General features: G+C 32.9%; 1 protein-coding gene across 1 annotated transcript in view; it reads right to left on the bottom strand.

The window, feature by feature from the left end:
• Positions 1 to 4,029: 4,029 nt before the first annotated feature.
• LOC125236980 (irregular chiasm C-roughest protein-like) overlaps positions 4,030 to 14,895 on the bottom strand; it is a 168,406-nt gene continuing 157,540 nt past the window's right edge. Inside the window, exons 18-24 of the mRNA XM_048143895.1 lie at positions 13,474 to 13,644; positions 11,323 to 11,426; positions 9,179 to 9,327; positions 6,501 to 6,680; positions 5,708 to 5,814; positions 5,343 to 5,448; positions 4,030 to 4,628 (exon numbers count right to left, since the gene is read on the bottom strand). Of these exons, the coding sequence (XP_047999852.1) occupies positions 4,591 to 4,628; positions 5,343 to 5,448; positions 5,708 to 5,814; positions 6,501 to 6,680; positions 9,179 to 9,327; positions 11,323 to 11,426; positions 13,474 to 13,644 (855 nt within the window). The 3' untranslated portion in view covers positions 4,030 to 4,590. The remainder of the gene's footprint in view (positions 4,629 to 5,342; positions 5,449 to 5,707; positions 5,815 to 6,500; positions 6,681 to 9,178; positions 9,328 to 11,322; positions 11,427 to 13,473; positions 13,645 to 14,895) is intronic.

Below are 14,895 nucleotides of genomic sequence, written 5' to 3'. Positions count from 1 at the left end.
AGTTTTTAAAAATGTAGTTATCTACAGTCTAGCTAGTGGGTAAGGTACTCGATATTTTCACATTATTTTTTTCTATGAACACTATTTTCACAACTTGCTATTTTTTTTCAAATAATGTTAACATTAAATTTATTTCAACTTTACTAATCGTGCTATGGTATATATATTTAAGAATTACAAACGGTAGAACGGTTCGAGTCCAGCCCAAGGCATCAAACCGTTTTGTAGAACAAGTACGCTTTGGACCAGACCCGGTCCGTTTTAGCGTGAGACTTATTTCATAACAGAAAAATATCGAGTCATATTTTTAATACTAAAAGACGGATGATATGAGTAACGGTAGATTTGCTAATATATAACCTCTAGGCCATGATAAATTATGGTGTAGGGACACCAAAATAATGTTTTCTAAGAGGAAATATGAATATTATACGAAAAGTAAAATCGCTGTAGGTTTTATATATGGATATGTATAATTTTAGGATATTTTGGCATATTATATTAAAACTGAATTTAAAAAATGGAATGCTTATTTTAATTTTTGTTATATTTTTTTTTTGTCATAGTTCAACAAATGAACACTTTTTTCCAACAAAAATTATATCGTGTCGTAAACTTTTTACCAGTTTTGTGTTATGAATGAATTATGTCTCACTAAAGTTTAAATTGTAGAGAAATAAAACTACGCCATATTTTTTTTTCAACTTAACAAAGTATAGCAATATACATTAATTATTTACAGATCACGAAACTCAAGTAGGTAGGTAGGTATTTCACAAATCGATACAATCAAGGTCGCAATTATCGGAAATGAGACTGGCATTGAAAAGTTCTTATCATTAAGGGCGAATAATGTTCTGTAATTTGGAAGGTCGAAAAGTTTGGTATTTTAATTGACAGGTTGACTTTCGATTGTAAGCAATTTTGAGGGCGTGAAAGACTTTTCATCGCACTTTCTAAGAAGTGTTAGAAGCTGAGTAAAAGTTATTTTTTTTTTACAATTTGTTCATTTGGTTATAACAATTATACAATTTACAATAAGAAGTGGATTAGAAATTATAAACTCGTGTTATTTAAGACCTGGTTACTGACTTTGGGTTTCAATTCACACTCATGACCCTCAATACTGTGTTCTTTAAGAAAAAATGTTATTGTCACCATATTTAATCTCTTGATAGTATTGAAATGTATATAATAACTCTATAGTTATACTGGGTGTGTGTTATAGGAGCAAATAATTTAAACAAAATTATATTCCACAAACGATGTCAATTTAAATTAGTTCAATAACTTTAAAAAATTGTGAGTTCTTTAGATTTCCCTTTTGTTGACGTTACTTGTCACGCTATTATTTAATATAACAAAACTTTCAAGTATGTTAAAATTGAACATATAAGTAATGTCGCTGAATGAATGAGGTCATTTTCAAATATAGGGACAGTGAAAGTTGTTAACAAAAATTAACTCGATGTCATTTTTGTGACGACGACGTTGTTAAAATTTGTATAAAAACCAACTTTTTTCATGTTCTAAATGCTTATAGTTTAGGTAATTAACACAAAAGCGAATATTTTTATTGAAATTTCATGCTTAATTGTCGTCACAAAACTGACATCGAGTTAATTTTTGTTACCAAATTTAAATAATTTTGGGTCCCAATTTTTGAAATGCCCGTGTTCACCAGTTTGAGAAGTACAATCTAAACTTCAATTTTTGCTCGTATTGCATAACCACGCCTGCACCCGGTTTACTATAGATATTGAATAGATATTGTATTATTATTTGTATGTCTTTCCCATCACGGAACAATGGTGTTCCGGACCTTTGGGAGGCGTGCGCGGGGCCGAAGCCAACGCGTAGAGGCCCTTTCGACACTTTAATGTAATGTAAGGGGTACACCGAGCGGATGTTGCCCTTACCCGTATCATGGGACACACGCAGAGGCAACACCCGCCAGGGTGTAAGGACTATTTGAGAGTTAATGGAATCTAAAATGAACTGGTCTATTTTGATGAAAGTGATGGACTACATACTGGGCTATGGATAAAAAACCGGACGCCTGCCTAATAAAACGGTATCCAATTTTATTTCCGGCAGACGGTGACTCGTCCCCACAAGATGGGCCCCCACAAAAGCGACATCCAAGATGGCTCAAGGGCAACACCGGTGTGAGAACTCAAGGGTGTCGAGAGGTGTACACCGCTTTCTGCCCAGTGGCTGTTAAGCCACTGTACCAACTCGCGTCTTATGCAAATTTTCACTTCCACCCCTGGGGCATGTAGCCCTAACGACTCCACTCTGGACGGCCAGCCAAGGCAAGCCAGAGGTAGAGAGTACTGTCCCACCCACCCGCCTTACGGGTAACAGAACTCCCCAGGAGCACTCGGGTACGTGGGGTCGCTGTTCCCCAACAGCTCGCCACAAGCTGCCCTGCGTTGACTGATTGCACTGGTAAAACCAATGGGCGATGGGGTCGTATTATTATTATTATTATTATTATTCAGAGCCTACTGTGTCCCACTGCTGAGCAAAGGCCTCCCCCCTCTTTTTCCAATCTTCTCTGTCTAGTGCTATTTCTGGCCATCCAATCAAAAATGAGTCCAGGTTATCCCGCCATCGCCGGTGTGGTCTGCCGGATCCCCGGTTTGATTCGTGGGGCTCCCACTCCGTGGTTATCTTGGCCCACAAGTCGTCCGGCATTCGGCAGACATGGCCAGCCCAGTCCCACTTCAACTTAGCCGCTTTCCGAGATTTTGTATATGGAGTGAGAAGAAATTAATCATGAATCTTGATATTCATGATGCAACCAGATGGAATTCAATGGAAACACTGAATTACTTAACTGGTGCTATCAATGTTTGAATAGGTAATTCTGAAGTATTGAAATTAACATTTAATTGCTCAAGTTATAGAATTTGATTGTGAATTTTTTATAGCAGATTTTGCAAAGTGAATCTGACTAAGAAGCAGGTCCCGGGTTCAAATCCTGATAAGGGACTTAATTTTATTATTGTAACATAATATTTTGTATTACCATATAAGTGTATTCTTTTAATTATGATATGATACTTTATGAATAATTGATATAGATCTTAATTAATATTTGTAACTGTTTTGAGGAAGCTATATAAATAAATACAGGGAACAAAGTATGTGTGAATGATTTTGTACCCACTATTCTCTAAGATTAATTAGATGAGTGTATGTTTCATCTACTAAATCGTACTCACAATTCATGCAAATTATTTTGGATGAAGTACAGTTTGTTTTTAATTGATTCGTTATACAGCGATTTTACTATCGTAGGTATTTTCTAATAATTGAACATTTCGACAAAATGAATATAGGCAATGTGAAGGTTAGTCTAATCAGTCTTAGATAAAAATTTGAAATAAAATCCATTTGTAAAGATTGAGCATATTATAAGCGGTAAATATATGTCGCTATATGTTGATGAAATATTTCACTATAAAATAATATTTGAAATAATTTATTAAACTTTGAAGAAAAACATTTTTAATTGACATTGCACTATGAAACAAAATGGAAGAACTGTGCTATTATTTCTGATTTTCCCTAATAATTAATTATAAAGATATGTGTATGAGATATGGAGATGGCACATTTTCGTAGACAAATTAAAGCTTAAGTTAATAACTAGGTGGAAATTCGAAAGCTGGTAAGTATAAAATGTAACTTTAGCAGTTATGATACATAGGCCACACTCACTTACAAATGTAAAAACATGGTGTAAAAACCAGTCACCTTACTGCGTTTACAAAAAATATCTCAGCCAAGAGTAAAACAGTAAATTTTACAATTTTAACTTTTTTTTGCATAGAACAATGAACTTTTTGCATAAAAGTATAAAGGTACCAGTGATTTGTTGACACAGCATACCATTTTTTTCCGCAATGATAAGTAAAAAGGTATTTTGATATACAGTGATAAAAAAAATAGCAATAAAAATATGCAGTGATAATAAAACACTTTAAAATTGTAAAACCACTGAGTAAGAAGTTACAAGACTGAAATTACATAATAATTATTTACAAAAACATAAGATACTTTATTAATTCTGTCAACTTCTTAAGTGTACTTTAGAAAACAATAACGTGATCTTGGTGAGATTTATATAAGTAATTAACAGTTACAATAAACACATTAGAAATGATCTAGAAAAACTAAATTTTCATGAAGATACATCAAACTATACATAACTAGTTACATATATCTATATCTATTCTGAAATATAGTTACAAATAGCAACAAGAACCTCAGTCAGATATTTGGAATTGACTTTTTACAAAACTTTTTTATTCTTAATTATAACACGCACTTTTGTCACTTTTAGTGTCTTTGAAAATTGACGAAGTAAAAACACAGTTTTTGAACTGATTTTAGTAACATTTTTAAACCGAAGTTTGACTCTAGTGTTTTAACGAAAACAACAGTTAATGTCATTTATAATCATAAAATCTAGTTTATTATTATCTCACGTCAACGAATGTGAAATGATAAGATATTATTCATCAGAAATTTACTATTCACTGATTCATTTTTTTTTCATAAATGTCTTTTAAACTTTTATTACACATGTGTCGCTAGTGGAGATTGAAGGCCATTACCTGAAAAAGAAACTAACGTTATACTTATATTAATGATCTGCGAAAAGTGTATGGTTAAGTAACTTTAAACGTAAAAGTATTTTTTTATAAATTACTGATAAAGTATTTAACTCTAAGATAAAACAAATCTTATTACATTTAAAGATAAAATAACACCAAATAACGAAATAAATTAAATAATTACAATAATCTTAATTACAAAATATTCATCATCCTCCTTGCGTTATCTCGGCATTTGCCACGGCTCATGGTAGCCTGGAGTCCGCTTTGACAACTAATCCCAAGATTTGGCGTAGGCACTAGTTTTACGAAAGCGACTGCCATCTGACCTTCCAACCCGAAGGGTAACTAGACCTTATTGGAATTAGTCCGGTTTCCTCACGATGTTTTCCTTCAGTTAATTTCAAAATATAGAAATTTAAATTAAAAGCTAAAAGTAAAGTAAAATTGCAGATTTTTATTTAATATTTCATCAATCACGCAAATTAAACTACCAAAGGAATGGCAGTTGAGAATGAAGTCACATCTATAAGCATCGAGGCGCATGACTGTTATGTATGAGAAATCGCTCGTTAGAGAAGATGAAGACGCTTAAACACATCGGAAAGCTGAAAGCATGCGTACGCATGTTCACACTAACGAGAAATTTTTCATACTTACACAAAATATGTCGCCCTTAATTTTTTTATGAAAAGTTGAAGCGTTAAAACTTACCTTTCTTAGTAACAGTTACAGCATTGCTAATAGTCCTATTCGATGGGGCTAGTATATAATGAGCGCTGGGTGACTGGGGTGTCGCCGATGACGTTGCAACCCCGATCTAAAGAGAAAACGAAACGTAAATTAGAATATAATCCTTCTAGGGCGTTTATTATAAATTATTATGTAACGACCAAATTAAACTGTGTAAGTCACTTATGTACTCTCTATGTAACCCGTGACCACCTTTTGATACGAGTATATAATATCTATATTGACCTATACATATATTATGTGGAAACCCAATATGCGATTTAATTGTAACAAATCGTTTCAATTACCTTCAACAACAAAATATAAACCTAAAACCATAAACTTACCACCGGTTGCGTGCTATCCGTAGACATTGTAGAAGTCGTTATAGGGCTAGTTGCACATTGTGGTGACGCTAAACTTGTAGGTGATGTTATTGAATGTGACGATGTTCCTATAACAAACAAATTTTAAACTGCATAAGAATATAAAATTTTCATTGTCAAGATTTTTGAACCTATACTTTTCTCAAATTACAACTCAAAAATTTTTACTGATGGGAGCTAAATGCCGCAGATTCACACAAGACTCTACTTAAGTCAACAGTGTGGCATACTCTTCAAACGTCAAAAGAGTGACAATGACGGCGATGACACGCTTAAAGTGTGACTTGATCGATTTCACGCCAGCTTCGCAGAGGCCACCAAAATATGGTGAGCTAGGAGAAATAAAGTGTCATGTGGCACCATCAAAAATATAATTAACAATAAGAGTATTGGTGGTGGCTAATAGAGATTAGGCATGGACATTAAAACATTAAAAAGTATTTAAGTTACAGCAGGCCAAATCCCGACTGGGAGGGCAATTGTAACCGATCCACTTTTTCCATTATTACACTATAACGTTGAGTTCCACATGTATCCACTGAACATGCATGCCATATATTATCAGTAGACACTAGTTTAAAAATGCAAACATTGTAAAACATGGCAAAAAATGGATCAGTTGCATTTTGGCCCGTCGAAATTTCCTCGCTGTACCTTACACACGTGTGTTTCTAAAATTCCAAGAGAAGCTGCGTTTGCAACACAATTTGGACATTACAAATTCATTTGGATGCTTTTGGCCTCATAAACTCACCTGATGGTATCACAACAGAACTTCGCACAGACGAGTAAGGCGGTGGTGCGGGCGTAGATGCAGGCTTGGCTGTGTTCACAGTGAAGCCTAAAGCACCTGACCTTAGGTGGGGGTTGCCGTATGTGGCAGCGTACCGGACGTCCACACCTTGGATGATGCCGCCGTTTGGTACCCGACTCACTAAAGGACAAGATAATTATTATTTATTTATTTTAACTTTATTGCACAATAAAACAAAATTACAAATGGCGGACTTAATGCCTAAAAACATTATCTACCATTCAACAATCGTCTCAACTCATCATGTTGGCTATTTTTTTCAAAGTTGTCGTTTCTTAATTTCGAAATTTTTATGTGGTTCCCACTCCGAATCGCGAGCACTTTCAATCCTAATAGGAGAAAAAAAGGTATCCCAATGTTTTTTTCCCATGCCACCTTTTCTCATACATTTTACATGGCGGTAACGGAATGGAATGTTTGAAAAATGTATGGGAATCTCGGGATATTTTTTTTCTCCTATCAGGATAGAAAGACCTCGCGATTCTGAAGTATGAATCGCGTAAAAAACACCCCTGTAAAAAAACGGGGGAGGGGACAACTTTGAAAAAAAAATGGCCGACGACGAATGGTTAACGACGTTAACACATGTTCTACTTACATGTTGGATGTTGACGGACACAGACAGTCTATTGTTATGTAGGTGTATGAGAAGATTTGTACTTTGTTCAGTTATAAAGCGTAAATGCCTCATTGCGAAAACTTGTTAAGGCCCTAAATAATGTTTTAATATCTTTAATTATTATTGTAATGATAGTTTTAGACCATTCGTGATAGCTTTGGGCGAATTTAAAGTAACTCTCGTATTTTAAGTTAATAATAGTAATTAAAAATACATTAAAATGTTAGTTGCAAGAAAATCCATTTTTTCAACAATTAGAACACGAAATAGTGTTTTCAAACTAATTACAGTTAAAATGATTTGAGTTCTTTGTAAACTAAGTAGTCTGTAAAAATGAAATGTAATCTTATTTTCAATGTTATTTACGTAGTATTAATATTTGAAATACCGAATGATATTTAATAGTATTTGAATTTTTAAATTTACCAAAATTAGGTAATGGTTTGTAGAAATATTGATGTAGATTATGATATAAATAAAATAAACATTTATTGTACCAAAGGGAGATTATTTTTTCACTGAAATTATTAAGTTTAAATGATAGACTAAACACATTTTTTATTATTTCAAAATATATTAAAACAACACAAGTTTTACTATAAATCTGTTACATTAGTCTGCCATATAGACCTTTATTGACCTCTTTAATTATTTTACAATATATCACCTTAATTAATAAACGACCTGATAAAGGTTTTCCCAGAATCCGTTACTAAAATATTTATAACACCTAATTTTAACGATAATATCATGTGTTAATTTGTTATCTAAATATTTACATATTTTAACACGTTATGAGTCTCGAATATTAATGATACCATAAATTAGGATCAACCTAATGAGGGTTGCATTTAAAAATAAAATTTAAGACAGCAACAAATAAAACTTTTATTTTTACAATTCTGAAGTACGTAAATAAGCAGACGAATCACTCTGATGGTAAGAAAATACTGTCGTACATAAACACCTGCAACTCCTGAGGATTTGCAAGTGTGTTCCCGTCTTTTAAGATTAATACATTTATATGCATTTGTTTTTTTATGATACTTCATATATTTTGAAGCGCGCTCAATGTAATTGTTGAATGCGGAATTCGAAATGAACTTAAATGGAGAGGTAAATTATATATGTATCGAAAACTGTTTATATTATAACTAGCTTTACCCGCGGCTTCGCCCGCGTAATAAAAGTGTTCATTAAGATTTTCATTTGGATCCGTAGGGACCGTAGGTTTCTCTGTAGGTATATTTATCTGCGATTATTTCGATTGCACATAATACTTTTGCTTGCAATGATTGTAGAAATATTACACATCGACCACAGCGTAGGTAATTCTATATACGCTGGGGAAACCTTTATAAACATCCCACATAGCCCGTATTTCGACACTATGATCGGTGGGTAAAAAGTACTTTTTTCTATCGCTATCGCTATCCCTATCGCTATCCCTATCGCTATCCCTATCGCTATCCGTATCGCTTTCCCTATCGCTATCCCTATCGCTATCCCTATCCCTATCCCTATCCCTTATCAAGATGTTTAATGATATAACACTTTAAGTTCTCGCGCTTTGTACACATATTTAAAGTCACATACAGGTCGAACGCGATTAATTAATATTATTTTTACCTTTTTTCCCAACGTTTCGGCCAGGTTGCACTGGCCGTGGTCGCGGAAGACTGACGTCCCAGCAAAATGTCACCGGAGATGTAAACAACACAAAACTACCCGATATTAATTTATATAAATGTTCGGGGTAGACAAATAAATATAATCTACCCGCTTTTAGTTAATGTTTATTTCCCACCATGTTTATTTTAAAGGTAAAAATAATGTTAATTAATCGCGTTCGACCTGTATGTGTCTTTAAATATATGTTTAATGATTTCTTATCAAGTGCTAAAATATAAAGTTTCATGGTTTATTAGTAAGTAACTGAACTCTTCAAAGCCTTAATGTAGAACATTTTTTTGATAAGCTAACCATAGAAAAAACTTACTTTCAGTGGTCGGTAACCCAAGGTTGTTCAACGCATTACTGCTATCCTGTCTTTTGCGTTGTAACGAGTTGTTCTGCGACCCATTCCCAGGGTTGAATTGGACTGTTGAAGACGTATCCACGCTTCTTGGAAGACTTCCGTTGACAGATCTACAACAATGTGAAAAATATAATGATTCCCTTCTGGTGGAAGGTCGGGTGTCAATCGCTTTAGTAGAATTATTGGGATTAAATAGTTGCCAATGATGCGGACTGAGTCTTAGCAATGTGCCAGGATAACGCTAGGAAAAAGAAAAAGAACAATTATAATTAATATTTGTAATATAAATATTATATATTTAAAAAAAAATTATAATTATATATTATGATGAAGAAATAGTAATTTACGACATAGTCAATATACTCGGACTACAGTCCGTTTAGCAATCCTCGATGATTTTTACAAATCCTTGGCATGTAACATTATCAACTATCTACCATTTAAAGGACATATGTAATTAAAGACAGGTTTTGATTGATTTATTTCTAAACTTCAAAAACCTGTTATCTTTAATTTAAAACGACAAATGGAAATTGATTTTATTAATCCCAATGAAGCCTAGTTACGTTTTCGTTAAACTAGTGCCTACGCTAATAATCTTGGGATTAGCTATCAACGTGGACTCCATGCGCCTATGAGCCGTGTTGAAGAATATAGCATGGAGGATGATGATGAAACGGAAATTGTATTAAGAAAAATAATTAAATGGAGTGTAAGATTTCAAATACAGCACTATCAAAATGTTTCATACATAATTCTTATCGCGTTGAAATTAAAATTCATGTACGATACTAACAAAGAATAACATAAACATACTCTACCCCAAAACTTAATCATCCTTCCGGGCCTAATTCATCCATTTTTAATTGAAACGACTCACAAATTGGACAACAGGGGCACTAAAATAAATTTGCTCACAATTGACAGCACAAATTCATCATAACTGTACGCCTGACGCTAGTAATGGCGTCACATTACTCAAATGAGTCAAATAAACTGGACGTGGGACAGAATTTTCCAGTAGATAGTGCATTTGGCCTTGTCCTCACATTTAGTCAACCAAATTATTTAAAGAATAGGGTATCCATTGTTTTATGATGTTGGTAAAAAAAAGTTTTAATTTTTATTCATAACTGTCAAAATTATATCACACTGGGTAAGACGAGGTTCATTCTATGAATACGGTGATGAAGTGATATTAACGTTTTTATTATCTACACTGAAATGAGCAAAATTTATTCAATCATGTAAGGTCGTTACTTAAAAACAAATTAAATAAAAATCCTAGATGACGGATTTTGTCAGTATAACTTGATATATGTAACGTGTAAACAAAATTGCGGCTCAGAATTGAAAGTATACTTTTATAATATACGTCCTACCAGAGAGGAAAACTACTACATATTTTGATTCGCTTTAAGGAAGAAGAAAAGCCCTTTTCGAGTCCTAATCCTAAGTAATGTAAAACTGATTTTGGAACTGACCTGATTGACTGGCACGTTTTTTTAGCGATGTCTATTTCGATCTTGCCATTCTGTTAACCCCACCCATTCCGTTTTAAATGCGCTATCTAGTAAGGGTTAATCTGCGACTGCGCCTTACCTGTTAGGAGTTAATTTGTCGACGCTGAACGTGGGGGTTTGTACTCGCAAAGACCCGGGGGTGCAGTAGCCTTATTGCTATATACCTAATTTCCTTCGTTTAGAGCAAATAATATCTGAATTTATTAAACGCTACACACATAATATTTTGTTAAAAAGGAATACCTTTGATGCAATAATTATAATACCCATTTTAAAATTATTTACAATAATATTGCAACTAAACCTGCGTCTGCTCACAGAATATTAAAGTACAAACACAACAACAACAAGGTCTGCTTATGAAGATCACTGAAACATCTATTTGTGTGGTAGGAGATAGAGCCATCTACCGTGAAATTGTTCAAACAATTCGTACCTAACAATTACAAGAATTTACTGTGCAATAAAATAGGACTTAAAATGCATACACAATTATTACCGAGTTCAAAAATTAAACAAAAAAAACGTTGGCGCCCTCTTCTAATTCTACTACTATTTGTTAGGCGTTATCTATTATTTTACCTGTTAGGAGTTAATTTGTCTGCACTGAGCGTGGGTGATTGCACCCGCAAAGACCCGGGGGTGTAGTCGTGGCCGTAATGCACGTAGGTCTGGTAGCCGTTCACCTGTGGACAAAAAATATTTTCGTGAAAAAAAAAATTTTGTAAAAAAATATTTTCGTAAAAATATTTTCGTAAAAATATTTCCGTAAAAACATTTATGGCAAAAAAGTATTTTGTTAAAAATATTTTCGTGACTATGACGATTATGATGAATGTTATGAAAAATGTTAACGGTTTTGCACAACTTTTCTTTTATTTAATTGTACTAACTTGTTAAACTTGAAAAAATTATGGAGCAGATCTGGTTCTAGGCACTATAGCTGAATAGCTTTACAGCGCTATTGTAAATGTCACCCACCCTTAAAGGATACAATTATATTTTCATTCGGTACTTGAAACGTAACCATGAATCTAAAATAGTAAAATTAATTTCCTTATTTGACTAAAAAAATGTCATAATATTATCTACTTCCTGGGCTACCACAGGTAGGGACTTTTTGATGCGCTTATTATAAAATTTTGAAAACATAATTAACTTGTAAACCTGATCCTATTACGTCACTTGTATAAAAAAAATCAATACTTATTCAACACCTCATGTAGGTAAAAAGTGAAATACGAGTAAGTCATTGCTTTTACTTTGGAAAACACTTTCGTTCAAACCAGGAATCAAATAATTAAACTCAATTGCAATTAATCCCCAATTTCTATAGAAAAGCATTTTTATCGAGTTTTCCTTGTAAAAGAGAATTGTAATTTAAAAAGAATTAAAACCGGAAAATTCGTATTTCACACTGAAATGTTAACTTGATTGAGATCTTTTAGAAATTGATTCCTTTGTCCTAATTTTTTCGTATTTTTTGCGTTGAATTTGATTTATGAAATAAATTGGGAGCTTTTTTACTTTGACTGTGCTGTGTTTAAGACAATTATGCTCATCCTTTTTTATTTTATGTAATAAAATCATATCTATGCTGTCGGTACAAGAAAAACGAAGGAAAGGTATATAAACAAACATCAAAATATAACTATACCAAACCTTACTTTAGCTAGGTGGACTACGTTGTGTAAACAGTATGTATGATTCCTGTTATTTAAAAGTGATAATATCTGGGCGACCGAGCTTCGCTCGGTTCTATTTTAATATATCACGTCTTTAGATAAAAAAAAAACTCTTATAAATACAAAAACAAAAAAAAGACAAAAAACAAAAACTTAATTTCTGGCCGGGATTCGAAACCCTGACACCTACGATCTATCTGCGTACATTAGACCGACCTCGTGCGACTGAGCTACGCGGAATCGATGCGCGCGCGGCGAAATTAAGGACCATATTTTACGTTTACAAATGCGAAAGAAAAACTCATGAAAACTCGAAAATTCGCGTTTTCCGGGATCTAAGGCTACGCTAGATCGATTTTTCACCCCCGAAAACCCCCACAAAACAAATTTCAGCGAAATCGTTAGAGCGGTTTCCGAGATCGTCGGTATATATAAATAAATAAATAAATAAATAAATAAATAAATATACAAGAATTGCTCGTTTAATAGTATAAGATTAATTACATAAAATAATCAATTTATCATGTTCCTTGTTCAAATTAGTTACAAATTGTGCGTTAATATTTTACTTAGAGACTAAGTTCATAATTGTTGTCATAATTTTTTGTTCATAGTGATACTCTGCAAGCTTTTTAAGAATATTGTCATACGACATCCAAGTTTGGGGAAATTTACCTCTTTCTTTATCTGTTTTTTTCTTTTATTCCTTGGCATATTTAAGTTATTGTTTTATATTACGTTGGTAAATATTGATATATACACTGATATATAATGCTTAGATGAAAAGAATATTATTATTTTATTTTATTTTTATTTACATAAAACACACACACACACACACTGCCAGTGTCCTGGGAATAATGCCTCGCGTAATGTTATCAGGCTTATATGAGTAGATTGTAGGTTTTTTTTTGGTTGCTTTGTATAGTTTTGTGTTAGTTTGTAAGTGTGTAATATGTGTGTTTTTGTAATTATATAATATTATTATGTTTTATTAAGATTATATAATTTTATTGTGTAACTGTTTTTATAATAAAATCACACTCACCTTATAACAGTCCGCATATGCCGGGTCTGTATAGTCATTACTATATCTATAAGGCTGGTAGTTATTACTCTGACTTATAGAGTTGAGTGGCACAGAACCGGCAAGAGGTATGCCACTGCCAAGTTTGGCATTGGAACATAATGTACTGTCTGAGCCTGTGTTGGGGTAGTCCTGTGGAAGAAAAAAAAAGTATTAGACTTCAGATAATATCGTAGAATATTCCGAGTGTAGCCTTAAACAAGAAAAAAGCTGACTATACCTACTCCACAAAATGACTAAGGTGCATTAGGGTAATTTAATTCGGAAAGTCGTCTAATTTCTAATTAAAGTCTTATAAAAATCACTATCATTTCCATCATATCAAGATTCCCCTTTCGAAACTACCCGAGCATTTTTCTTACCCTAATAAACCTTAATATATTTATATACAAAAACGCATTTGCTTTGAACATTCGTTCAGAGTATTTTAAAACTTAAATGTTTATCATGTTTTTGATAAATTAACATAAACAGTCAAGATATTATATTTCTCACGCGCCTAAGGTCCAATATGCTACGGCTACTAAATTCTAGATTCGCGCTGACATATCAACACTACTATTAAAATAGAATTTTCGACAAAAAACCTATTTTCTTTTTAGTGAAAATTATGAGAAGCAACGTCAATAATGTTTGACTTCTGACTTTAGAATTTTTGGAATTTATTTCAGTACCATTTCGTAAATGGAATACCTTCATAATATGCATACTCTAGTATCAATTAAAATTCCCAATAAACCTTTATAACGCTCAAAACACTTTGTATTTGTGCGCCGTGTTGTCATTTAAAACATTCACTGACGAATATTTTGTGTACAGAAATCTCCAATCACTTTTTTGTTTCTGCGCGTCCAGTAAATTCTGATAATTCAATTATTTTTAAAAGCCACTATTGTGCGTTGTCAAAGGCAATTTCATTATTCAAATATCGTGATTTCATTTAAGGGAAAATTGGAAAACTTCCATGTTAGGCAACAATATATTTTTGATAAACATCTACTAGAGTAGGTATTATAAAATGAATAAACTCTCTAGATTGTTAACAATAAACGAATTAGGAGCTCAAAAAGGTAACATTATCTTAATAAGAGTTAAAATGTACTTTAGGGCAATAAAAGTGTATTTTATTCGTAATTGCCCTATTAAAGCTAATGGTTTTAGCATTGTTACATCATTTTGTTAAATACGGTATTTAACTTTATTTAAGCTAACGGAAATATAATTTTACTTCGTTGGACACTTTGGACAGTGGTGAATATGTTGTGGGTTTTTGACATAATAGAGAAGCAAGTAAATAAGTAAGGTGAATTAGGGTAATTCCGAATGACAGAAATGCTCGGATGATTCCGAAAGGGGAATCTTGATATGATGAAAATAATAGCG

Source organism: Leguminivora glycinivorella, chromosome 20 (genome assembly GCF_023078275.1).
Source record: "Leguminivora glycinivorella isolate SPB_JAAS2020 chromosome 20, LegGlyc_1.1, whole genome shotgun sequence".
NCBI lineage: Eukaryota > Metazoa > Arthropoda > Insecta > Lepidoptera > Tortricidae > Leguminivora > Leguminivora glycinivorella.
Note: the sequence above shows the minus strand (reverse complement) of the source record. Positions and strands in the feature narration are given on the sequence as shown.